Source organism: Clarias gariepinus, chromosome 22, assembly GCF_024256425.1.
Source record: "Clarias gariepinus isolate MV-2021 ecotype Netherlands chromosome 22, CGAR_prim_01v2, whole genome shotgun sequence".
NCBI lineage: Eukaryota > Metazoa > Chordata > Actinopteri > Siluriformes > Clariidae > Clarias > Clarias gariepinus.
The window spans coordinates 12,095,359-12,122,915 of record NC_071121.1 but is presented as its reverse complement, the minus strand read 5'-3'; the positions used below and the strand labels follow the sequence as shown (position 1 = coordinate 12,122,915).

The following is a 27,557-nucleotide window of genomic DNA, read 5'->3' as shown; positions in this document are numbered from 1 at the left end:
TAATTAGTTGGACATTGATTTAGGTTAAAAAAGCAACAAAATGTTTTTAGATAGCACTTAACTGTATTAACAGAATAGTTTAACCTGCTGACTGAATTACGATCCTATGTAAATATAAAAGCTGTGAGCTTTCTTGCTAAAAGTGCATCTGTGCACCTGGTTTTGAATGTGAGTTTTGACATGTAGCTCCTTAGTATGGTGGACCATTCCAACCTATTTTAACTCACTGCAACCGACAGTGTAATTAACAATTGCAGAGGAACTAAGACACGGAATGATACATATAGTCAAGCATCCAAGTTTTGTTAACGTCCTTATCACCACTAGTAGCCCAGTTATTTAAGTGACAGACGGGTACCTCATTGCAGGCTGATGTGTAGGCGTTGTTCGGGTCACAGTTGCAGGGTTCACACCCATGGCCACTGGCCAGGTTCCAGTAGTTTGGTGCACAGTGATCACAGGTGAGTCCAATGACATGAGGCAGACACTGGCACTGTCCTGTGGAACGCTGGCACAGACAGTCATCTCGGGATAGACACTGACTGCTCTCTGTACCCAGAAAGTTGCAAGTGCATTCTGGGAAACAAACAAAAAGCAACATAAGCATGTGTTGGCAAAATTCTACACACTACTCTTTATCCTTAAGGCCACCAGCACCGATCGATGCATAGGGCAACAAGAGTTCTCCATTGTAGAGGACTTTCGCTGTTTCTGTAGCGATAGTTTTTTTCCAAGGCGGGTTGCTAGCCCAACGCCCAACCTTTCTCATCCAGCTGCGAGAAGTTACAGCCTCACCCGGGAACCAAACCAGCGATCTCTGGATGATAGGGCGAGCAGTTTACCACTGCACCACTCGGAGGCCCACTCTTTATATCATGCTATTAATAAATAGATGGGTTTACATGGGTTATTTTAAAAACGATTCTGTAATGGTAAAATAAAGTAATTAAAATAATTACAAGAATTATCACACACATCTTGCCATTTTTAGCCCACTGTGGTTGCCTCTAATACATCAAATTATGTACACTAATTACACTAGTCAACATGATATTTGTCTTAGAGACAAACTTACTGATTCTCATAGTTTTAATGAAAATGATGTTTTTTTTTGCACTTTGTACAATTTATCATGCTGACAATAGTATAATAATTTATTTATTCATCAAAATTCTTGTTATGCATGGTTATGGATTACACCACAGATGGGTTGATCCCAACCCCCCTCCTGGAGAACGGCTTTTTTTTAAAAGGGGAACACTTTTCACTGTCCACACTGCACCATTCTCCTGGATCATGTTTTTTCACCGGTGGACACAGGGTGAACGATCTTGCCCGAGGGTAAAACAGTGGAATCGAGCGATGGCGGGTGTTAAACTCCAGACCTTCTCACAGTCAGAAATAACCCAGAGCCCCAACTGCCTGAGACAATATTGTACCCTGCAGTATCACTTCCTTGCATATTTTAGTGCTTCCCTCCTCTACCGAACCCACTTTGATGAGGAAAAGGCTGGTAATTAGTTGAACATTAATTAAGGTTGATAAAGCAACAAAATGGTTTAAGATATCACTTAACTGTATTAACAGAATACTTTAACCTGCTGACTGAATTAGGCTCCTATGTAAATATAAAATGCTTTTGTCTCACCTTAAAAAGAATTCCTTAAAACAACTCTTTTTTTAATAGTTCAGTGCAAATTTAACAAAAAGAATGAAGAGAGGTTCACTGGATATACTTTTTCAACAAGTTCTGACATATCTACAAAAAGGCAAATACAGCATTTCTAAAAAAAAAAAAAACCTGTTCACTTTACTCACTCCTGCAGTTGCGACGAGAGGCATCCCCAAAGTAGCCGCTCTTACACACGGCACACTCAGGTCCCTCAGTGTTGTAGAGACATTTAAGACACTCCCCAGTCCGCCTGTCACATGACTCAGGATCTGATAGATCGATGTTGTTACTACAGCGACATGGCTGACAGCGGCCGCCAGGTTGAGAGGGATTACCATAGTAACCAGGGGCACATTCCTCACAGCGCGCACCTGTTGGTTGCAGAGTCACTTTAGGAGAAATAAACACTGATATCGGGAACTGGTTAATGCTATAATTAAATGCAAGGGAAACACTTTATAATAAACAGATATTAGAATAGAAGGGGAATGTCTAAGCATGCTTTTCCCCAGTGAACAATCTTGAAGGGTATACATACTGTAACCTATGTATGGTATTTGTTGTTTAAGAATCCTGTTTGTAGCATATACTGTAAGAAAGCAGTTAATGCCCTGGGTCAAAAAAGTTTTACATTTTAAGGTTATATTGGCCTCACCAAAATACAAAGAGCATGGTAAATGTGTAAAATAAAAAAATAAAGTTGTAGACTTCTCCAACAGCAGAGATAAGCATGAATCGGATTAGAGTAGCAGGAATCTATTTATTACCCAAAACACCAAAGCTCCTTTGTAGACTTTTTGGCAGATATAAAGAAGGCATTGCTTTCATATGAAACAGAGCAGAAAATCTTCATAAGATACAAAGACCTTCCTGGTATTTTCCTCTGATGAAGGGATTGCCGAAGGGGTGTGAATTTAACACGAAAAGTGGTTGGCCGAAATACAAAAAAGTATTTGATGTTCGTTTTTATCCAGAATGCTCTTGTTCGAGTACTGTATTTACTGCAAAGCTGAAGATTAGTTCACGTCAATGTAGCAAAACTAAGTATAATTATATATAAATAACTAATTTTAAATAAATGTAATATATGGACCGATATGTGTTTTTTAAATTAGAAGTTCTAACGCTCTGTAACACAAACTTAAGTCTAAATTAAATAAAAAGACAGTATTATATGGATGTGATTTTCTGCTTTAAAACTGTCCAGAAAATATCAGCTTTAGTTACATGAGCACAGAGATTTCCCATCCCAATGAATCCCAATCATTAAATCTATAAAGACAAAAAAAAAAAAAGAAAGCAGTTCATGTTATAAAGCATCAACATAAGCAAAACAATTTTACTGATTTTAGCCAAGACAGTGTTTCAGATAGCCCTGTAATATCATGTACCTACTACTACTGTACATGCCTAATAGCCAGACAAGGCAAACAAGCCAGTAACTGCAGCTTTACTGCTCAAACACTGGTTCAGGTAGGGGCTACTGGTTCAGCTAAGGGGCTACAGTTTCATTCACACACATTCACTCTTGGCTGGTGAGTTAATACTGCTGCCTAAGGATCAGTCTCTGGTGCTCTGTGTAATTAAACTGCATATGTAGAGGCACAGCACCATATAGGTGTTTGGGTGCTGAAGCCATGCACAAATAGGAATGAGAGAATTGTGGGAGTGGGGTACGTAGCAAAGATGAGGGTGGGGGCATCTCCAGGGCTACTCACGCTTGAGGACAGTCGCTTCTGAGAGCTTAACAATTCCTGTTTATATTCAATAAAGGTAAGAAGAAAATAACATATAGATTTATTTTACTTTAGTCCACAGGCAAAACAATGGCCATAACTTATGATCAATAGACCCTGACAAAAGCAAAGGTGGTTGTCTTTAAAAATGGTTATTGACTAACATTTCATCAAGCCCTACAGATGCATCTTATAATAGCTCATCTGATGCATATGTCTTTATTGTAATCTCAGAACAAGTGCACTTAGGATTGTGGAAACACACCTGTGTAGCCCTGTTTACAGTTGCAGATCACCTGTCTGCTATGGTTGTCTTGGTAACAGGAAGCAGCAAAATGACGTCCACTCTCTGGTCCATCTGGACACGGGCATGGCTGACACCTGCTTCCTGAACCCAATACTGGATTTCCATAGAATCCATTTGCACACCTAAAAAATATATTTAAAAAAAATACTGGTTACAGTCATAAATGATTTGCAAGTTTATTACATCCTGATCTAAATCCATCCTTTTCTGTTACCTCTGTAGCGAATTTGTGAATTGTTTGGAAATATATTGTTTTATTATATTGCTTTTTATCAGGTTTCAAAAACCTAAACTATGCTTTCATGAGATTTTATATATTAAACTCAAATCTAAATTGTTTAAATTAAATTAAACTACATTTTATTTGTATAGCACTTTTAATAATCATCATTGATGCAAAGCTTTACATGATTAAAAAAATTATGGAATCAATTAAAATGGAAGGAAAAGTATAGACTGTAACAATCAGCTTGTCCCTGGTGAGCAAGCCAGAGGCAACAGTGTCAAGAAAAAACTCCCTGAGATAACAATAGTAAGAAAACTTGAGAGGAACCAGACTCAACAGGTTACCCATCCTCATATAGGTGATAGTAGATAGTACAATCATAAATCAGACCCTTGTACATCTGTGTGCTATGAGGTTAAAAGTTCAATATAACAGTAAACTGGACACAAACAAGGACAGTGGTAATTCAGCAGGAGCTCTTAATCTGCCACCGTTGGGCAATGCCATTAACCCCTCCCTGCTCCTATCCTGTCTAACTCTGTGCTCTGACCTCATCTTCCTAACAAGCTGTAATATAAAAAGAATAGAATTTCACTGTGCTATAATGTATTTGTGAAGAACAAGGGCTTGGTCTTCTTTTAGTAAAAAGTAATCTAATTTGTTGTTTATTTAATTAGTTTTATACCTTATAAAATGTATCCTAAAAATACACACTTAAAGTTGTCTATATTTCTCACTTAGAAAACTGACATTATTGCTTGCAATTTATTAATATATAAATATATACTGTACAATGTTTCCATTTGTTCATACAGTAATTTCCTTTAAGGCACTGACATCAGTTCTCCTGGACCACTTGTTAAATGACATAGTATAAGTATAGAAGAGAAGAGAATGTTTATAATCTGCCTAACAATTTTTCCTTAAAATATTTTTCCCTAGCTCAATTACTTTTAATACTTAATTTTTTAATAAAGTTATGTTGTCTATTTTGAATTAAGAATGATTCAAAATAGACAAGCTTCTTGTGATTTACTCAAATACTGACAATAGTCACTGTCATGTGACCAAAAAGCACATTAAAGCATTTTTAAAATGAAATAAAATTCTTTATAATTAACTATTACATTATTGCTCAAAATGTTAAAAAACAGAATATAAAAAAGTAATATTCATACTGTATTAATATAGTCATAATAATGTCAGAAAGATTCTACAGAATGTTCCATGAGGTTCACATGAGTGAGTTGTTTTCTTGTGACATCTCTTCTTACTTTTCACAATGGTCCCCAGTCGTGTGGCCCCTGCAGTTGAGACAAACACCAGTCCTTTGGTGGCATTCCTCTGAGTGTCCATTACATTGACATGGCTTACAGTTGGGAAAGCCCCAGTGTCCAGCCTGGCAGCCATCACAGCGCTGGCTGAATGCTCCTGGCAGGCATGAACATTGTCCTGTGTGCTGATCACAGAACTTACTGCGAGAGCCCTCTGGACTACATTCACATACTAAGGAAAAAAAAAAAACATTTTTCACATAATTGTGGATTTTTCTTTCTTTTTTTCTTCTTTTGCAAAGTGTAAATCTTACCTTTGCATCCAGCAGGTCCAAAGCCATAACTTCCTGGAGCACACCTATCACAGCGGCGGCCAATTACATTAGGCCTACAGGGACACTGACCTCCACGCGCATCACACTGAGACCTGAATGAACCCTGGGGGTCACACTGGCATGCTAGGTAGAGTTAGAACAGCAACAGATTATTAAAAAAAAATCAATTAAATAATGGCCACAAGCAAGTTGAGTCGCTTTTCTGCTCGTTACTTGGGAAACTCACGCAGTGCTCCGTTGTTAATGATGGCCGACATGCTGAGGATAAGTTTGGCACACATTTCGCTCATGGCTGGGCGGGACACACTCTTTGCGCTTTCATGGCAGTGGTAGCGCTCATACATTTGTTTCCGGAGGATAGAGGCAGGGTCACCGTCTACAAACATGTCCAGGGAATTATACCGAGGGAGGAGGGCAACCTGGATGAGGAATACTCAGTATAAAATGGTGGACGGTTTACGGTCTTTATTTCAATCAAACGATCTTTACTCACAGAATCTATTAGGATGTAAGCATTGCTAACACCGGGAATTATATTTTTGTCTGCATAGCTGGTAAACTCCAGACGAAGTGTATAGCGCACTCCTTTTTCCAAACACACAGACCGAGGCAGAACCATAAATCTGCAGAATATAAACCATAGGAACCAAGTCAGAACCCTAGTATTTCTATATCCATATTATTATTGTTGTTCCTTTCTACTGTATAAGAGTAATGAATAATACTGAATGCATAGATAAAGGTTTTGTAGGATATGAATATGAGTGTGTAAAGCAGACCTGGATCCAGAGGGCAGGGAGACAGACATTAGATCATCTGCCGGGATGGTGTTTCCACATGGGCTGCTCGTGGGAATCGAACCAGGCCTAATAACCTGCACACGCACCTCCTCCCAGTCTTGTGGCATCTAGAAAACAAAACAGGGACATGTATTGTATGTGCAAATAGTTTTATACACAGAGTTTAGTGTCATAAACATAATCATTACCTGAGGCTCATAGCGGATAAGAACATCATACTCCATGGAATAAGGAATGTCGTTGATGAAAAACTCCAGAGTGCTTTCTTCAGGAACTCGTGCAAACCCTGTGCCCGTCCAAGAAACTGGTCGACCTGACAGCCACTCCCGTTCTTCAACATTACAGCCCTATAAAACACATTAGCCTCAACTTTATTTATAAAGCATAAGCACAAGCCAGTTTTTTTTTAATCCTGCATAAAATAAGAATAATATTTTGTTAAGGTTTTTTGTTTTTGTTTTTAATAGACATCAAATTAGTTTGCTTTCTTGTCTGCTCTTACATGACCAAGTTTGGAAAATTCAGCCTCATAAATGTAGTAGTCCAGGGCCATAAAGTAAAACCCGGTTTCTACTTGGTTGCACTGGCGGCCAATCAAGTGATTGCGGCAGCGACACTGGCCTGACTCCATTGAGCACCTGGCAAAAGTTGAGAAATATAAGTTATTCTCATATACATTACTGAAGGGGGTTTACTACAGTACACATGTTTTATGTGTTATGAACATATCACTTACTGGTTATTTATTGCTCCACCTACATCACATTCACATGCTCTGCAGCCACTGGCATCATGACTTAAAGCCCAGTGCTCTGGCTAGAAGGATATAATAGAGCATAACACAAGTATGAGAACTAAAGCAATGTCTAAACATGATATACAATTTATTATATTTATAACACTATCAGAAAAAATGTTCTCAGGCACACAGATTAAACAGATTCTGATGAGAATGGAAGGCATGTGGAAAGCAGCCGCCACTCGTCTTATCTCAGAATGCATCTTGTTTTATGCGGACCATTTTAACATCCATGTAAACCAACACCAAAGGGCTAAATGTAGACTCTAGGCACAGCTGTACAGCCCAGTCTCCTATGTACTATTATTGAACTGGAGATGCAGTTTAAATAAGAAATACACTTTTACACAGTGCAAAAAAAATTTATCTATTTTTCCTGGGGTACGATAAACTCAAATGTATTTACCAGGCACTGATTGCAAGTGCGTCCAGTGACCATGGGCTTGCAGAAACAGTCTCCTCGAACAGGGTCACACTGAGGACGGCCAGAGACTGTTCCCCTCTGATCACACCTACATGCTGATGAGAAAAAAACTAGGTTAAAACATAGAGTTTAAATAGAGTTCTCTTTCTAGAAATCTTGTGGCACGGGTGTGATTACTGTACACAAGGACATGGGAAACATTTCCAAATATGGAGATAAGAAAAACATGCACAAAGTAACATACGATTGAAGTTTCAAAGTGAAGTACAGCTACACAAGTACAGCTTTCATACAACAGTATCTTGTGCATTATGCTCAGAGTTCCATTAATGTAACAGAACTATATTCAAATTGTTTAAGATAATTGGTTACATGCTATAAATCTGGTATAAATCATTTTAATAATCATTTTTTCAATGTATTTGTCTCTAAGGACAAGAAAAATATCCTGTATGATGACTCTTTTAAATAATTGTGTAGGTATATTAACAAATGAATAAAAAAACTTGAGAAAACTCTGTGTACTCACGCTGGCAGCCTTGAGGGTCATTAGCACTCAGGCCAAAGAAGCCAGATTTGCACCTGTCACAGTGAGGGCCTTCCACATTCTCTTTACAGCGGCACTGACCAGCAATCATACCCCGGGTGGGGTCATCATGCCCATCACACATACCTCCATTTACAGAGCCATCCGTGTTACAGTTACAAGCTAGAAATACAGAAAAGAGACAATCTGTAAATGACAGACACCTCCGGCTTATATTTACATTTTGTAAAATATCATAAGCACACTAACCTACGCAGATGTGGGGGTCTCGGATATCTCTGGATGGGTCCTGGTAGAAGAAAGGTTTGCAGGTTTCACAGTTGCGGCCCATGGTGTTGTGAAGACAGTCGTCACAAACACCTCCACTGACATTCCCTGTGGCCAGATACACTGCCATATCAAAGTGACAGCTGATAGAGTGACCATTACAGTTGCACTCTGTGAGGAAAAAAACAGTCCATATTCAACTTAAATTTCATATACAGTATAGAGTTGAAGGCTAACTTTTCAAGAAGTTGCTTTATTACTCTTGCAGGCATTGGTGTTGCGACCCTCAGCTGGTTTCCAGGGCAGATCATTATGGAAATCATCGCACTGCTCACAGTTCAACCCTTTTGTATTGTGCTTGCACACACACCTCCCATGTACCTAGCAACACACAAACGCCATGAAGGCATGAAGTTGTTTAGAAATAGATAAAAAAAAAATAAGCCAATGTTCTTGAAAAAATTGCATTTTTTTGTCTTTTCCCTGTCTAAACGGCTCACCATGCCTTCAATGTCATCCCTTATTCCGTCAATAGGTGCACACTCAGAAGCATGGCCATAGCAAAAGCAGTTGCCTCTGATGACTAGCTCATACATGGCGTAGTAGTATTTCTCCTTGATCTCTACCCGGGAGTCCAGTAGATTATCTCCCAGGGTATGGAGCTTTGTAAAGTTCACACGCAAGTTGGTGATTTTCAGCTGGTCTGTACATGGGAGAAAATAAATCACACAGGTACTTTAGGGTACAAAATAATATAACAGCTCTATCCTGCACAATACTTTGGATCATTTCTATCATGCTACACCATTGTTCAGCCTCACATGGGAACATATTTAAGCCATTCAAATCCCCTGTTAACCTCTGACCTCTAACCCTCTTTCATAACCCCTGCTTTTCTGCACTCTTCCGCTGATCCTCATGGTTGAATGAGCATTCCCAGTTTGTTTAATTCCTGCAGAAAGCTCCAAAACCCTACTATTTCACAAAACCTTTGTATTTTTAACACCCATTTCCTTATATTTTTTCCCTATTTTTAATTATCTGTTTTGCAATCTTATTTGTATTTACTCTTAATACACAGATGAACACACAGTAGATCCACACAGTTGGAAGTCTTTCTAGATAAAAAGCATCTCCTAATTGACTAATTTGGCTGTAGATAGTAAGACAAACTAGAGAGGTACATTTTCTGAATAGATTTTCTGAAGTGGTGCTTGCTGTGGCAAAACTCGGGGTCCCCCCATATCTCTATGACAATAGGATCCAAATGTGTTAAATTTTTATAGTTATACGAAGTTCTTGCACTGCTCCATAATGTCCAAGTTGGTATCCATGTTAAGTCTATGGGATTTTTTTGAGGTGGTTAATTGCCCCCTCTTGGGAGAAATTACTGCCAACCCCTTAGAAAAGTCATAGCACCCCTTCCTGAAGAAGCCGCATGGTTTGCTACCTCTTTTTCGGGTGTACGACAAACGATACAGTGCTAGTTACGCGCCAAAGTCAGCATTACATGTAAATGGGGCAAATTTGGGCACCTAATTGGCAATACCCTTGTGTGGGATATGTTTTGTCACAGCTTGCAAGCCTCTTAAAATGTGGTAAATTTTATCTTTCTACAAAATTCTTGCTCTGTGCTAGAATCCGTCAAAATTTTTCTCATTATTAAATCTATGGGATTTTTAGGGTGATACCTCTCGGGGGTGATGGCCCCCCCACTTCTCATATCACCTCATTCCTGAATAAGCTGCACAATTTGCCACCTCTTTCTTGGGTCTATGACAAAGCGTACAGGACAAGTTACGCGCCAAACTTTTGTATGGAAAGAAAATAATAATAAGCCTGAGAGATAACAATAGTAGTGCTTTGCTTTGCAAGCACCACTAATTAGAAATGCAGCAGAACACTCTTTAACAGGCTCAATAATTGGACATTACATGATTATTCATCATCTGGAGGGGCTCTACCAGTAAGGGAGTATATGAAAAACTCAAGCATGTAATGTGTGTGTCTTTTGTGTGAGGAACTGCAGATGGAGGTAAAGAAGTGAGAAAGAGAGCTGCTATTGTAACTTTTGTACACAGCCTGTTCTTTCCATTCAGGAAGACAGCATGTGAGATGCATCAATCTTCACACTCCCACTCCGTCCTCACATATTAATACACATATGCAGCACAGTGCAGCAGTGCCAGTTAAACCAAGTTGTTAATCATCAACTTGTTAACTGACACAACAACATCTCCCGACTCTTGGAAAATCATGGGGGAGTGTTCACAAACTCCTTTCCTTTAATTATGACATATGACTGTACCATATGGAGCATCAGTGCAATGTGCAGACACATTAAATAAAAAATTAGTTGAAAATGTCTAAAGAAGGGCCAAAAGTTTAAAATAGGTTAATGGTTAAAAAATACAGATGTAAAGAATTTAAAAGAAGAAAACATGTTGGGTCAGTCAGGGAAATGTTCACATTTCTAAAATGCATGATTTATGAACCATGACTGATGAAAAAATACTTTTTTATAAAACAGGTTACACTGTATTAGAGATCACACATTAACCAAGGTCAGCCCCTCCTGGCCAACATTTTCCCTGGCAAATAATCCTAAGTACACAAATAATATATATATATATTATTTATATACATAAATAATAAGTACACAAGTTGAATTGCATAAAATATATATATTTGTCAACAATTTTTAAATTTAAATGCAAATCATACTGTTCTCTTTTAAAAAATAAGAAAAAATATATACATGTACTTACCTCACATTGCTAATTTAAAAAACAATATTTGCCTAAAATTCTGTAGTGAGATTTGTAGAGCACACCCCTCTCTACAACATGGAAAACTTTGCTCATATGTTTTTGAAAATCTAGTTACGTTAGACCAGCAGAAATAACAAGGGACAAATTGAGTGGGAAGAAACAGCTGCTTTTCTCATTGGCACCCCTGTATTACGTTGCCCCTCTTCTACATTTAGAGAATCCCTGTAATGGACAGCATGAATGTGTAAATGGGACTCTTCTGATGAATCAACCAAATAATGACCAGAAGGTTTTGTTAAAATAAAAAGGTTAAACAGAAAAAAGAATAAAAATAAGTATAAACTGAAAAAGTGAAAAATATATATAGTATTTTGCTCTTTTTATGTTATGCATTTATGACCTGGACTCACTTTGGATGCGGGCACTGTAAGGGTCTTCAATTCGAATAGCAGGGTCCAGAACTCTAAAGATCACCTGGGCGAAAAGGGCAGAGACACAGAATGACAAAAATTAATTAATGCATCAATAAAAACTCAAAAACTAAACTGTACCTAGCCGACTGACTGGTTCTTCCTCTGTTCTCACCTCTCCTTCAGTGGATGGCTCGATGTCTGAATAACGTGACTCACAGATAAGATCATCAACATTGCGAAGTGGCCCCTGAGAAATCCCGGGAAAGACGGCTGCACAATCATGGGCAAAGTAGCGATACATCTGCCAGGTACGTCCAAAATCTGCAGATCGCTCAATCAACATGGCTGCAGGACGGAAGGTCTGCAAACAAATTAAATGCACCAAAAATGTGCCTGACAACTCTCATTAATAAACAAAAAATAACAAGAAAATAGCAATGTGAACCTAACGATACCTTAAATGTCATGATGAGGTGAGTAAAGTGGAACTCTGCTTCAAGATCCAACTGAACATAAACATCAGACTTGCCTTAAGGAGAAAAGTACACACGAGCAATTTAGATACTGTGTTTAGCAAAAAAAAGCTTATTATTACCCTTTGCAAAGTTTTATTAAATGTAAATAAAATATATGCAGATAACACAATAACAATAGCTTAGATTTCTTAACATCCTGTAAGTTTGATAAATCAGGAGATGCAGAACAGAGGTGGTATATAAAGCACAGTAATGTAAAGCTGCTGTTAACATGCAAAAATTATTTTCCTCTCTACTGTACATCAGCTCTTAGATATCTCACTTTCTATTTATAAAGTCAGTGAGAGACAAGAAAGGCCTTCAAGCTGTGTGTATTCTGTTACAGCAAAAGCTCTTTAACCCTATTTCTTTTCCCTGTTCTATAAAGGTCTGTAGGTCTGCTAAATTTCACTAAACGTGTCTCACAACTGGCAGCTAAACAGGAAGGAAAAGGAAAGGGAAAAGAGAGGTGGGGTGGAACAAAGTAAAAAAAAAAAAGACTGTGGGAGTTGAGGGTAGACATGAAAAAAACTGATTGAGTAACTCGTGTTTATATAAAGGAGCATTTTATTATAAACTGAAGGATTCATTATTGAGTGAACAGAGAAAAACTCATCCAATTCTACCAACCCAATCCAACCACTTGTTCCTGGCAAAAGACAAGGGGCACAACATACTTTTTTTTACTAGTTTTTACTCATTTGCTCAACTGCTTCATCAGAATCTATTTTCTTCACACTTGGATGAGTGAACAGCACTGGACAAGTGATCTACTGTTTATTAAACTGCATACGAACTGAAGTGGTACTGACACCATGGTGACTTCAAGCAAAAATAGTCACCACTTCCTGTCAGCTCCAGACTTTCCATGTTTCTTAAAGTGCCCCTGTACCATAACAGAGCTCTATGAGCCAAAAAGAATCTTTAAGATATAAAATGGAAGATGTATTCTTGAATATAATTAGATCTAAATCAACAAGACAAACACTTTTTGTATAATTTTACAAATAACCAATAACCAACACTTAAAATATTTTACAGAATGTGTTTACGTACTTATATCTCGAAAACTATCTCTTCTTGTAAATAAATAAATTAAAAAAGAAAAAGTCTGTACAATATGTTTTAAGAAAATGCTTAGAAATCGAATTTCTTCATTGTGTATTTGTACATGTACAGTACTATAAAAAGTGATTGTGCTACAGAGCGCATGTAAAAAAAAATAATACACTAATCAAGTAAATTAGACATTTTGTAAATAACATCATGTTGTGGCTTAAATCAATGCCTGGAGTCTGGAAACTGTGGAATTGTGGTTATTCGTTGGACATTTGACCTATGAATTTATTTATTATCATTGCTTCTACTCTCTGTCCTCTCTGCTTAATTCTAATCAATAATTACTTTCTGCTTTAAACATTTTATAAATATATTTTCATATTGTCATTCTTTAAATTATTTTCCATATATTATGTCAGTCCAAGACAACAACTGCATGTCCGTTATTAATAAGTTGCTATGAACATTACTGTTCTAATAATACAACTCTTATGTATTTAGTGTGGGGGCCCAGGGCAGGCAAACAGCTGGGTTTATAGCAGGTAATGGCTGAGGCAGTCCCAGTAGCAGCTGGTGGATTTCTTCCTAAGTACACCAAATCACTTCATTATTTTATTCTGCAAATTCTGAAATCATCTCAGAATATTTACCTACTGCCCAACAGATCTGATTTAACATCAAAGAGCATGTGTGTGTGTGTGTGTGTGTGTGTGTACATTTTATACTCCAAAATAAAACACTGATGATCTCACCATTCTCAGACTGCCACCAGCGTTTCTTGTGGTCTGGTTTGAAGCTGGTGATGACATTCTCGATACGATGACTGATGGTGTTGTAGACAGTATTGTATGGTCTGCGTGAATCACACTGGAAACATTTCTTCTCCTCCTACATAAGGTCATATATTGGAGGTCTTAATGGTCAACAAGTTTCATAGGAGATCAAACAGGACGTGACCAAGCTTACCTGTAGGTGACTAACAATGCAGTAGGGTTCTCTCTTCGTGAGCCCACAGGTAGATGATGCTTTCAGGTTTTTTCCTCGACCCACCAGGAGGTCACCAGTTGCTGGGTAACAACTTCCATGAGTACATCCATGGGGGTGGTCAGGGTCTTGAGCAAGGGTGGTTGCCAAGCCTACAACACAGAGATGGATTTAAAAAAAAAAGCCTAAGACCAGGCGGAATTTAAACATATTAACATGTTTTCCATCAGAAGCAGAAACCTTCTGGTTTATTGAGGATTTTATGCACAACTTAACTTATATGAGCCCCATTCAAAGTTAAGCCTTTATTTATCACATACTGTATCCTTTTGCTGCACATTTAAATTCAGAACCCAGCTAAAGTGCTAGGGCTTGAACTGTTGACCTTCTGATACGTAACTCAAAGTCAGAGTGCAAATAGTAAACTTCAGAGCATTATTAAAAGATTCTTTTAATACATATTCTTTAACACAATTGTAATTAAACATGCTGAAATGGCATTTATGAATAACGTCAGGGGGTCACTGAGATCATAGAAATGTAACAGAATGAACACTTATGCACAAACACCTTAAACCTTAATCGATCACTTTAGCCCACAACATTTAGCAGCATTTATCAACATTTTACAAACATTTTTGAAGCTTATGAAATAAATACAACATGGTAATTACACAAATTTAAAAGGAATATGGGCAATATTATGATAATCAAAGTTATTGTGTGGCTTTGAAAAAGCCTGGGAAAAATTCTGATTCTGCAGAGGGGAATTCACAGACACTATCAGCGGAGACATGTCTTATTCTTCAAACAAGACAGCTGTGTTTGTTTGGCACCATACCACCTCTCACACTGCTGCCAGGTTCAGCACAAACTACACACGCACACACACACACACACACACACACACACACTGTAGACAAAGCGCATTTTCACATACAACATTCAAACTCACAAATTGTAAACAGGTATCCACTGCACACATACTGACTGACATTGCTAGAACAGTCATATGATATGCTGGGCTGCTTAGTAAAGATAGCTCCTTACACCAGGGAAAACTGATCTCTGCCCCATTTCCTGTATGCACTGCAATTCCCAGGCAAGAAAATTCCAGCTACAACAAATTCCTGAATGACAGTAAATCTCACCTTGGGAAATTAACCTGATCTCTTTAACAGTGAACAAAAGCAGGAAAGGCAGGGACTGAAGGAAGAAATCAAATTGAAGGAAAAACAGGTTTTAGAGGTTTTTTTTTTTTTGTGTGCTTTAGTTTTCTAAATTGGATTCTTCTCCACTGGTAAGGTAGGTTTTTAACTTTTGTACTGTTTTTGAAAACACAATTAGTTCATACTGTATACTGTACCTAGTTTTTGCTGTTTGGTAGTGTTGATTGCAGTGTGATTGAAGTAGGTCTAAAGCAATTAGTTCTCAGGTAATTAATCAAGAGTAGTTTCAGGCTTCCTTAAGGTGTGAATTGTGGGCAGGGCTTAGCTACATATATTGAAGGTGTCTCCGCTACAGACACAAGTGTCTGTAGCGGTTAATAAGAACATCCTGCAACAAAGGTAGTGCACAAAGAATTGATTTAAACTCTTGTTTGCCAAGAAGTTACAAGTTTTTATAGACAGTTGCCTCAGTCTAGCATGTGTCTTCAACCTATCTCTGTCAGTTCTCACAGACCAAGATGCTTTTACTCACACAGCAGAGGCAGATCTCCCAGAAACCTCATCTACCCTCCAGTACTGTCTCATTGTCCTGCACTGGTGGTAGGTGGGCTCTGGAACTGCCAATCTGCTGTAAAGAAAGCAGACTTTATCTCTGCCCTAGCTACTCATTACTCTTTTGACTTTCTGGCACTGACTGAGACCTGGATATCTCCTCAGAACTCAGCTACACCGGCTGCCCTATCCTCTGCCTATGTATTCTCTCACACTCCACGAGAAACTGGCAGAGGTGGTGGTACGGGTCTCCTGTTGTCCAAGAGATGGTCCTTCTCGCCCATCACCCTGTCTCATCTCAGTTTTTCATCATTTGAATTTCATGCAGTTAAGGTAACCTCTCCAATTAACCTCCACATCTTAGTTATTTACCGTCCTCCTGGCTCTCTAGGAAACTTTCTAGATGAAATGGACATACTTCTTAGTCTTTTTCCTTCTGCTAACACTCCTCTCACTGTTCTAGGAGATTTCAACCTTCCATCTGATAAACTCCAATCCTCTTTCCTTCTCCCTCTCCTTAACTCCTTCTCTTTAACTCTAAACAGCTGCCCTCCTACACACAAGGCAGGAAATTCTCTCGACCTTGTTTTCTGCCGCCCTTCCCCAGTCACAGATATCACTACTATTCCTCTTCATAAATCGGATCATTACCTGGTATCCTTCACCATAACCCTTCCCATTCTATGTAAACCTAACCACCAAAATGTCTCTTTTACCCGCAAAAACCTTCACTCTGTCTCCCCTTCCTCTGTGTCTTCACACACCCTATCATTCCTCCCTGACCCAGACTCCTTCTCCTCTTTACCACTAGAGACTGCGACTGAAACTTTCCTCTCCTCTCTCTCCTCATCCATAGATCTCCTTTGCCCGCTGTCATCTAAACCAAGGAAGACGTCTTGTCCTGCTCCTTGGCTATCTGATGTACTGCGCAACAACAGGAGAGAATTAAGAACTGCGGAGAGAAGATGGAAGAAATCACAGCTTGATGCAGATCTCATCTCTTACCAGACTCTTCTTTCCAAATTCTCATGTGATGTGACTTCTGCCAAAACTACCTTCTTCAGACAAAAGTTGGAAGCGTCTGCACATGATCCTGGCAAACTCCACAACATCTTCTCCTCACTACTCAACCCACCGACTCCTCCTGCCCCTTCCTCTCTGACTGCTGACGATTTTGCCACATTCTACGATGGGAAGATTGCAGCAATCCGCCAGTCCTTCGCTCTCAACCAAACTCCTACGGCAGAACCTCAGGACCTTTCCTTCCCTCCTTTAGTAGAATTTTCCAACTTGTCATCTGACGAGATTCAACAGATCATCTCGTCATCTAACCCCACCACCTGTTCATTAGACCCAATCCCCTCCACAATGCTCCAGGCCATCTCACGAGACCTCCTTCCCTTCACCACAGCCATCATCAACCAATCCATATCATCTGGTCATGTTCCTGCCGCTTTTAAGAAGGCGAGGGTTATTCCCATCCTCAAGAAACCCTGCCTGGACCCATCAGAAGTTAACAACTATCGCCCGGTATCACTGCTCTCTTTTATTTCCAAAATTCTTGAAAGAACGGTTTATAATCAAATGTCTCTTTATCTCTCACAGAACAACCTTAATGACCCAAACCAATCTGGATTCAAAGTGGCACATTCCACAGAGACTGCCCTTCTGTCAGTCACTGAGAAGCTCCATGCTGCTAGATCTGCTAAACTTTCATCTGTCCTCATCCTCCTGGACCTGTCAGCTGCATTTGACACCGTGAACCACAAGATTCTATTATCTATTCTTACAAGCCTTGGAATTCGTGGAACAGCGTGGCAATGGTTTGCTTCTTACCTAAAAGAAAGGTCATATGAGGTAACATGGAGGGGATCTACATCTGCCCCACGTAGACTCTCTACTGGTGTCCCGCAGGGCTCAGTACTTGGTCCTCTTCTGTTCTCCCTCTATACCCGGTCTCTTGGTAAGGTCATATTATCGCATGGATTCTCATACCACTGTTATGCAGACGACACCCAACTTGTTCTCTCCTTTCCTCCCTCTGACACTCAGGTTTCCACCCGGATCTCAGCATGTCTGGCAGACATCTCTTTTTGGATGGCTGCTCATCAGCTGAAGCTTAATCTCAGTAAAACCGAACTGTTGTTTATGCCTTGTGACTCATCTCCAGGTCAAGACCTTGTGATATCCATGGACAACAACCAAATCACTCCGTCAACCACTGCCCGCAATCTTGGGGTAACCGTGGACAATCATCTGTCATTTTCCCCACACATCGCTAACCTTACTCGCTCTTGTCGATTTCTTCTTTACAATATCAGAAGAATTCGCCCATTTCTTTCTTCACAGGCTACTCAGGTGCTTGTTCAGTCCCTCGTTATTTCAAGACTGGACTACTGCAACTCGCTCCTGGCAGGCCTGCCTTTGTCCACGATTCGTCCTCTGCAACTGATCCAGAATGCAGCAGCACGACTCGTTTTTAACCTTCCCAAGTTTTCCCACACCACCCCACTCCTCCGCTCCCTGCACTGGCTTCCTGTAGCTGCCCGCATCAAATTCAAAACACTGATGCTTGCCTACAAAGCTAAAAATGGCCCAGCACCCACTTACCTCTCTGCGCTAATTACACCACGAACTGCACCACGTTCCCTCCGATCCTCCAGCACTGCTCGCCTCATCCCACCATCTCTCAGGGATCGAGGGCGGCATTCATCCAGGCTCTTTTCTGTTCTGGCACCTAGGTGGTGGAATGAACTTCCTCTAGATGTCCGTACATCAGAGACTTTGACTATCTTTAAACGACGACTCAAGACGCATCTGTTTCTCCAGTATTTGGACTAACCCCCCCCAAAAAAAAAAAAAAAAAAAAAAAACTCTTCTCAGTTGTGTTGGACTAATGGTACTTAGTTATTAACCTAGTTAACCCAGTGTAAGTATGTATCCAATGTTGTAAACATTAAAGCACTTTTTGTAAGTCGCTCTGGATAAGAGCGTCTGCCAAATGCCTAAATGTAAATGTAAATGTAAATGTAGAGGAATATAAGTCTTCTCTGTTGTAATCCCCGTTCTCTGAGGAATAAATGTGGACCAAAGCACATAAGAACTAGAAATAAAAAAGATTTTTTAAATATTATTTTCCTACACAGCAAAAGATTAAATATATTGACAAATAACATAAGCACATAAAGTGAATTAATGCATAAGTGTGATATTTAATAATAATAATAATATGAATAATATTTTTTTATTTATATTTTATTTGCATATATTACAGTATATTTGCATTATATTATATTTGCATATTTGCATTTATTATATGATTATTCAGCTTGTTTTTAGATAGTCGAACTAATTTCAAGGCTTACATTACTTCACTCTATGTGTTCACTCTATGTGTATGAAGACATTTTGTTTCTTTATTGAAATAAATGTTTACAACAAACAAAAAAGTTTCCTGTCAGTATCCCTAAATTACTTTATGCTTTAAATGAGAAATTTCCAAAAATAGATGAAATAAACATATATTTTGTTTATCAGGGAGTGGAAACCTTCTATATTCAATACGTCTTTTTATAGTATAAACTGCATTTATTTTTTTTATGTGTTTTTATTTTTATTCATGTTCTTCAAACATACCGTATTTTAGTTTCAGTAATCATTATACATTAAAAAATCCATGGGATATTTCAGCAATCTTCATAGGACTCTTCAGGGTTCTATTAAGTTTCATATTTAAATTTTTGGTGATATTTTGAATAGGTTTACTATATGGTTACTATAATAATCCTGGTTATAGCACCTGCACTAAGTATTTCCTGAAAAGTAGCAACTATTTTATCCATAAAAAGAAGGAACAAATGCCATTTTAATAACACAGATGTAAAATAATATTAATAATAATAACTCTAATTACTTTAGCTGACTGCTTCTCAATGAAATATTCCAAAGTCAGTAGGTTTGGGTCAGGGAGGCTGGCTAACTCTCAGCTCCTCTGCCACTCTCGCCTTACATGGACAAGAGGCTCAGGAATGTAGGAGGACAGCTGGCAGTAGAAGAATACTGCCCCATTAACAAAACACAACTTATAACCACAGGCCTTCTGTCAGCTGTTTCACTGTAAGACACGCAGCCAAACTTTAAGGTTTAAAACACACTGACCATAACAAATTAAAAAAGTGCAGACTGTGTGTACAACCGGGAAAGATATTTATCTTGCTTTACAATGACAGCTCTGCAGTAATTTTTTTCCCTATTACTTTTACAGAAATGTAATGAGATAGGAATGGACATTTCCCATCATGCTTTCTGGCTTCTCATCTGTCTCATCTTAGCAAATCTGCCTGACATGAGTTGGAGGACAAGACAAAGACAGGGATTCTCTCTCTTCCTGGCCTTGGCTGTCTGTTGACATCCTAAATCCTTTGCCATTCACCCCCCCCCCCCCCCCCCCCCCCAAATCTATCCCACACCACCTCTGTTCTCTCTCAGACATGTTGTGTTCTTCCCTCTTCACTTTCTGCAGCTTAGGGTTGGCCTGGCAGTGCACTGTATACCAGGTGAGGCTAAATCACTGCTTGGCTGGTCTACTTTGTTACAAAGGTGAACTCCTATGGGCCCTTTCATTTGCTCAAACTCTACCCGTCTCAGCTTTCAAGGGTGAACAGTTCCTCCACAGTGTATAGAGAGAGCAGAGAATTTCCCTTTTTATGCCTGTCTATGATTCCAGAGTCCAGCTCCTGGCGACACAGTGCTCAGTCTACAGACATGGGGGGAAATGTGACACTTACACAACACATTTTCCACCTGCTGAACAAACTGGGAGCAGCCTAGCACTTCGCAAACTGATCATCCAGCATCTCTCACAAACCTGCCATGCTAATGCCGGATGTGTGCGATGATTTTAAGTGTTCTGAGGTACAGCTGGAACTACCACTAAGCTGATAATAGTACAATGTAAATACTGTTTTGTCCTTGAAGCTGTCTCTCTAATAACATTCGTTTTTTCCCCCCATTCACAGCAGTTTTTCCCCCTTAATGCATTTTGTAACCTTGGTCAATCGCCCTCTCTGACTTATATGAGGATGTGTGTGCTGAATTATGAATCTCCTGAGGAGGTAAGATGGATAAGACCCAGAAGTCAAGTCAGTGAGAATGAATCCACCTGCTTCATGTGTGTGTGAGACGCTGAATTTGGGGAGAAAAATAATATAAAGGTAGAATGACGGTACAAAACAAATGAGGGGGTAAATATCATTCTTACAGTTTTGCCCCTGATAACTACGTCTTCTGTACACTTCTCTTCACCTGTGCTGTTTATTAGGAGCTGGCTGCAAATTCCAGCCCCATGTCCAGTCTCAGTGTCTCCTCATCTATTTAACCCGAATGCTATTTGTAGCCCTTATTCCAGTTTCGTCACTACCTCTAGCTACATTCCTCTATCCCTATATATTTTCCTCCCTTACTATGAATGAACATTGGATCATTCCCATCTCTAAGCAGACACTTCTACAGACAGACACAATGCACTTTCTAGATACAAACATAACATTTTTCCCTTCATTCTAAACTACATTTAGGATTTGAAAATGAAGATAAATCTTTTTAAACTACTAGACTTAGAGGGTTAACAGCTGGTATTAGAATAGTCAATTTATCAAGTATTTCATCAATAAAACAATCTATTATATAGTATTTGCTGTACATTCTGTATTTTAGCCAAAACATATTGGGCTTACAGAATTCTGGTATACATCTTTGAGTCCTTACATATACCTATGAAAGATGATGTGAAGTACTTTTCTGAGGTAATGCAGCATAATTCTCTACAAAATTGAAATCAATATTTAACATAGAATTATTATTCTTGACTTTGAACAGTTCTCATTAGTCTAGCAAACTCTTGGCTAGTGAATCCATGCAAACCAAAGTTTGTCTGCATTCCAAATAACAATTTCATAATGTAATAGTGAAGGTTTTAAGCTAAATATCTGCTGCAGAGGTCTGGTCATATGATAGGCCTATGAGCAGTGTTTTCTTATAAAAACGAAAACCCTTATCACTCTGCACAATTAAATCCTTTAATTTGTAATTTTTCTGTGTTTTTACCAAATAATGCACTTATTCATTTTATTCATATAGCTGTGGTTAGATTACAAATAGCAAATATATCGATAATATTATTTGCTTGGCTATTATATTATATTTGCTCAGTTCTTGATTTAAAAAGATATAACACAATAAACTTTCTTTGGTTAGGTAAGTTCCCGGCCCACAACCATAATTAAAAGTGACTTTTATTTGACTCTAATATGGACTCAGTTAACCATTACTGTGCAGCTCAACAACAGCTAATTCGTCTTTCCTCTTTTAGCTGCTGTGAAAACAAACATTCATCTGAATTTTTTACTTAGACATGATCTTGTCTACTAAACACATTTAATCCTAAACAGTAAATGCAGCTGCTGCAGGAACGAACACATGGCAATGTGTCTGTGAAAACAGACAGACAGACAGCCACACACACACACACACAGCTGTGACACAGTCAGTGAGAACAGTCCTTCGGGGAATATAAACAAAATGCCTGGGTTGCCTCAGGTTTGTGTGAAATGCTTTGACTCACATTTAAGTAAACTCTCTATGAATGTATACAAGCATATGCAAATAAAAGCATACTGTAAAGCATAAAACAACCTGCATGTTTCACTGTTAAATAATGAAAATTATTTTAAATAATCGTTAATTATACTGAAGCATGTTTAGCGAGGGCAGTAAGATACGATCTGAATCTTTAACAGGGCATTAGTCCTTTTAGCTAAATAACACACACCAGATACCATGAAGACAACAGACAATATATTTTTAAAAAACTTGGATATCATGACTTACTTTCTTAATAGCTTATTAACCCTTAAACAGCCCAGATGCAATGCAATTTTATTCATTTTGGTTTGGATGATTTGTTTCTTTTTATTTATTCAGAATGAATTGATTTCACTTATATTTCAAAATAAAGCTTTGATTAAACGTGATCTCCTGATAATTCAACCCTGGATATGGCTCATGTTCAGAGGCTAGTATGTTTTTACGAGCTGTTAGTGCTGCTCTGTTCTTACATGCCCGCATAAGAGAGGGATGGGATGTTTGTGCTATTAAACTGTTATAACTAGACATGATGTGAAGGACAAACCAACTATAATATAGAACAGCTAGCAATCATAAACTAAATGCCAATGTTTATGTAAAGTGAAAGCAAGATGGTGAGCTATATATCCTTTCTGACTCGCATTTCATCTGAGTTCATTCTGTATGACCCTGGTTAATAAGTTTTGCATGGAAATGCTTTTATAACACAGACACAGACAGCATCAGAGTGACTCAAAAGAAATACTGCAAGTTTAAGTACTGACGATGACACAGTCATCAGTGGCTGGGATTAAAGGAGGCTAAATTGGGTGGGAGTAATGACACACTTTCTCCACCCCTGTCAATCACAGCCACACTAACCTGAGTTAGTTTATATGGAAGAAGACAGAGGGTACTTTCCACAGAGTGTGCATTACAGGCCGGCAGATTGAAAACTAAAAACATTTTTGGCATCATATGCCTTGGAAGAAAAACATGAAAAAAGACAGTTGGTGAGAAACAGTTGCTTGTATGTGAATTTAACATGGAAAGTAAACAAGAAAGGTTATACAGTTGTTAGCGATAAAGAAACACAAAGGTCCATTGTGAGTTTTTCAAATGTACTTCTGAACTTCTCATGTGGTGGATGGCAGTGATTCATCTTGATCTGGGTATCATGTTTAAAGTGAACTGCAAGGTGTCTGAACTCTATAGTAATACACAACCATAGCTTAACTCTCACAACCAGTCATTATTAACAGCACTTTGAATTACTGCCAAGGCTCTGTTCACGAAACAAGGCTGCTGGCTTAAGTTAATCATAGATCCTGCACCCAGACACCAACCAACACAAGACAGATGCATACTGAGACAAGCTAATGTTTGGAAGGTCATCGTTCAGTTTTAATTATAATATTCAGAAGCAAGTTATTCTCACGACTCCTTGATATAGAAGTCTATAAGACCTGTTTCGCTCTTAATATGTAAATCCAAATCCTAGCCACAAGGACGAAACCTTATTCAAAACTATCCTCTCTCTCATGGATACAATTATGCCTGCCCTAAGACCCGTGTCCTTTCATTTCTTATAGTTCTATCAAAGACTTTGTCTGGCTCATTGTTTTGTCGAGTGCAGTTCCGGAGGGGCATTCCAAACCCGGGCCTCTGTGTGGCTCACGCTGAGTGCCCTGCAGCCTGAGGACTGCTCCAGCTCTTCACCTGTTCACATCCTTCTCCAGACTGCAGATATTACCATAAAAAGATTACTGCAGTGAGAGGTGGAAAGGTAAACAGACTAATAAACAAAAAAGCAAAGGCTACTGCTTGATGAAAAATTATTTTAAAAAAACTAACTAACTCATAAGGGAGACATGCATAATAAGTATAAGTTTAAGGGTCATTTATTCACTATTTATCTTCACTTTTGTAAAGATGTTTGTTTAAGTTTTCCGGGAAAAAGGAGTTTGAGCTTTGGACTTATTCAGTTATAAGACAAGCTGCATTTTTGTCTTATTAACTACAAGAGCTAGAGAAACAAGATGCTGGTGAAAAACTTTATAAAAGGTGACAGCTAATGTTAATTGGACATTACATAATTATAAAAAAAATTGCAATAATACAAAAATATAATCAGTGGAAATCAGCTGTGGTATACAATTTAAAAGGACACGCTTTAACTGCAGTAATTAAAGACCAAATCACCCCAAACAAACTAATTACAGTCACATTTAAAACAGCATCATCACCAGGTGTAAATGAGCAGAGACCACAAAAATCTTTTGTCTGATTGGTTCAAATGACCCAAAAATGACACAGCAAGACATCAAGCAGTAAATATGTCTGAAACTGAACGAAAATGTCCGAGCAGCTGCTGACTGTCACACTTCACCTCCCACTAGGTTCATTAGAGCTCGGCCAAAAATAACACCATCCCATTCCTCTTCCCTCCTCCTCATTTCATCACATTCTCTCGGGCCACAATTTTATCATACAACTTGCACAGAGAAGCTCTGTCTTACATCACTTATGGAGCTACACTAAACAGAGAGTAAAAGAGACAGTAACAGCAAACTAAGAAAAGCAGATGAAGAGATTGATGTGAGAAACTGTCTAAGGTTTAAGGCACAAGACAGAAAAAGCAGTGCAACTGGAGAGGTGGCCACTACTGTGCTCTATATTTGGATATGGATAGTCTCACACCATGCTGTGACCCATGCAATAACACCTCTAAACTCCAGCATTGTTCCCTCTCTATATAATATCTATATACCACCATCTATCTGTTGTGTCATTAAAATGAACAACAAATGTTAATATTTCCCATACCAGAGTAAATTAGGGCAGTTGTTGGGACATCAGTAAGATTTTACTTTTAGTTACAGTAAATTAAATTTCTTCTTAATATGATTTTTATTAAATTGCTATAAATGATCACAGAGCTTAATTATTTCATATTCCTCGGCTCTAATTAAATACAGTATGCTCAATTTCCAAAATAAACAATTATGAAGAATACTGAGGATGTCAGAATATACTTTTGTCATGTCACTGTTCATCACAGTTTTTCATTAACTTTTCATTAATTCCCCATTTAAAAAACAAAGCTTTAAAAGTAATTAGCAATTCTGAAGAAGGACATGCCAGGTGTTACCCAATATGGTTACTGAAAGACACCTTGAGCATGACCTATTCCCCTCTTCTTCCCTGTTTAGTGCTGCAATAAATGTATTTTAGTTGTTAAGAATAACACGATAGGCTTGCTGACAGCACTCAGGTCGGAGCTTTGACAAGCATAAATATATATCAGAAATTAATTGGCGTTTAGTTGTGCTATTCTGCTCTAGTTATGGTGACGAGAGAAGAGGATTATAATTGAGATCCAAAAGGTTCTTTGGTTCTAACTGTATTTCTGAAACAAATAGACATAAAACAAAATTGAAAAATATCGCTGTGATGTAAGTCACATAGAGCTTTAAGCCCTAAAGTTGTCTGGAAAAATGCTATCTCACATCTTTCAAAATGTGTTTTATGTGATTTATATGGTTTGTGTTATACCCCCACCCAACCCCCCACATACACACGTTGCTCTTAATATCCTTTTGAGGATCTTGCATTTACATTGTTATTAATGCAGCTAATTATGCTACACATAAATCTAATCCTCACCTAACTATTAAATAATTTCCCCAGAGGACTAAATGGGCAGATATTCCTTTCCTTGTGGAGACATGTGGTCCTGACAGCACTAAGGGGAGCTCCTGTATTGGTGTTAAGTATGATCTTTAGTTCCAGTGGTCGGGATCAGTGATAAAATTTGACTGTTCCTAGAAGGGACTCAGAGGACAGACTGAATATCCCAAAAAAGCATTAGAACTATTCTTAAAACTCCCCTTGGCCTCAGATAGAAAAAATATACTCCCCTGAGCAAACTTGTCCTATAGTGAAAAAGTAAAGTGCCCCCCTCCGATTAAAGTTCTTTTAAAAAAAGGATATAGGCTCTCATGAAAAACAATTCTACGCCATACTCAGCATTACCAAAGAGTTCATTGTATTAAATCAGAGTTTACTTGTGTGTAAGCATAAATTCTGGTATGTTTATAGACCTGGAGTGATTTCAACAACACTACGTCATCAAGCAACTCAACAGAAATAATGGTCCAAACCCCTAAATAGCCAGGCAAATAGGACAGAAGGGGAAAAAACGACATCTTTAAAAAGTAAAGCTTGAGAAGAACCAGGTCCTTGTCTGGTCCACACCTGGTGGCTGGGAGTTTGATAAGCTTGTGATGGATTACACCAGCATTAACCCAGAGGAAATAGTGCATTAATACATGAGTATGAGGTGTAGTGTATAAAAGGATGTTAGAATCTTTTGTAGATATGTAATGCATTATAAATAGAGTACATTTGGACTTACCACAGACAAACAGCAGGAGTAAAGTGCGCATGGTGTGAAGATGCTCGTTTTGTGCTCCTGCGCGTGCACCAGGAGGCAACTGAGAAATAAACCAAGCTGTTACCTGTTACTGAAAACAACTCTGACATGGCTTAGGTCTTAAACACCTGAAAGAATATATTATTCAGTCGTTTGAGAATTGGATACTTACAGCGGTACTTTGATACACCCCGGTGTGTGTGTGTGTGTGTGTATGTCCTCTAAATGAAGCCGCTAAGGCTGTACCAGCTTTCGCCAAAAAACAGACTGACCACAGCTCCGACTTGCCGAAATAGCGCTGGAAATGTGTCACTGAAAACGCGCGGTGGATTCCGGAGACCTGGAGTCGCAGTTCCTGTGCTTATAGACGCTGAAGTTTGGAAAAGAAACCCGCCAACCCGGCGCCTAAAGTCCTGTTTTCGGGACTGCCCTGCCGGCGAGCGCGCGCATTTAAAAATTAGAAACGCGCGCCCGCACGCGAGCCCATTTAAAAGCGGTCGCGTGCGTTTCCCTAACCAGCGGCACGTGGTTTTTAACAGGTTCACACAGACCAGAATCAAACCTATATTTTCTATCTTTTTTATCTTATCTTTCCTTTTTAGGTCACAAACAGTCATTAGGGTTTGATATTGCATATCATATTGTGTA

The 27,557-nt window shown here is 38.6% G+C and overlaps 1 protein-coding gene across 1 annotated transcript in view; it reads right to left on the bottom strand.

Moving 5' to 3' along the window:
- lamb2 (laminin, beta 2 (laminin S)) overlaps nucleotides 1-27,308 on the bottom strand; it is a 35,047-nt gene extending 7,739 nt beyond the window's left edge. Inside the window, exons 1-23 of the mRNA XM_053482101.1 lie at nucleotides 27,082-27,308; nucleotides 26,892-26,970; nucleotides 14,112-14,281; nucleotides 13,898-14,033; nucleotides 12,027-12,100; nucleotides 11,744-11,932; nucleotides 11,569-11,632; nucleotides 8,888-9,090; nucleotides 8,648-8,768; nucleotides 8,370-8,558; nucleotides 8,103-8,282; nucleotides 7,556-7,668; nucleotides 7,087-7,166; nucleotides 6,853-6,988; nucleotides 6,539-6,697; nucleotides 6,330-6,457; nucleotides 6,044-6,173; nucleotides 5,777-5,969; nucleotides 5,530-5,673; nucleotides 5,216-5,447; nucleotides 3,674-3,837; nucleotides 1,819-2,043; nucleotides 359-576 (exon numbers count right to left, since the gene is read on the bottom strand). Of these exons, the coding sequence (XP_053338076.1) occupies nucleotides 359-576; nucleotides 1,819-2,043; nucleotides 3,674-3,837; nucleotides 5,216-5,447; nucleotides 5,530-5,673; nucleotides 5,777-5,969; nucleotides 6,044-6,173; nucleotides 6,330-6,457; nucleotides 6,539-6,697; nucleotides 6,853-6,988; nucleotides 7,087-7,166; nucleotides 7,556-7,668; nucleotides 8,103-8,282; nucleotides 8,370-8,558; nucleotides 8,648-8,768; nucleotides 8,888-9,090; nucleotides 11,569-11,632; nucleotides 11,744-11,932; nucleotides 12,027-12,100; nucleotides 13,898-14,033; nucleotides 14,112-14,281; nucleotides 26,892-26,922 (3,279 nt within the window). The 5' untranslated portion in view covers nucleotides 26,923-26,970; nucleotides 27,082-27,308. The remainder of the gene's footprint in view (nucleotides 1-358; nucleotides 577-1,818; nucleotides 2,044-3,673; nucleotides 3,838-5,215; nucleotides 5,448-5,529; nucleotides 5,674-5,776; nucleotides 5,970-6,043; nucleotides 6,174-6,329; nucleotides 6,458-6,538; nucleotides 6,698-6,852; nucleotides 6,989-7,086; nucleotides 7,167-7,555; nucleotides 7,669-8,102; nucleotides 8,283-8,369; nucleotides 8,559-8,647; nucleotides 8,769-8,887; nucleotides 9,091-11,568; nucleotides 11,633-11,743; nucleotides 11,933-12,026; nucleotides 12,101-13,897; nucleotides 14,034-14,111; nucleotides 14,282-26,891; nucleotides 26,971-27,081) is intronic.
- Nucleotides 27,309-27,557: the final 249 nt, after the last annotated feature.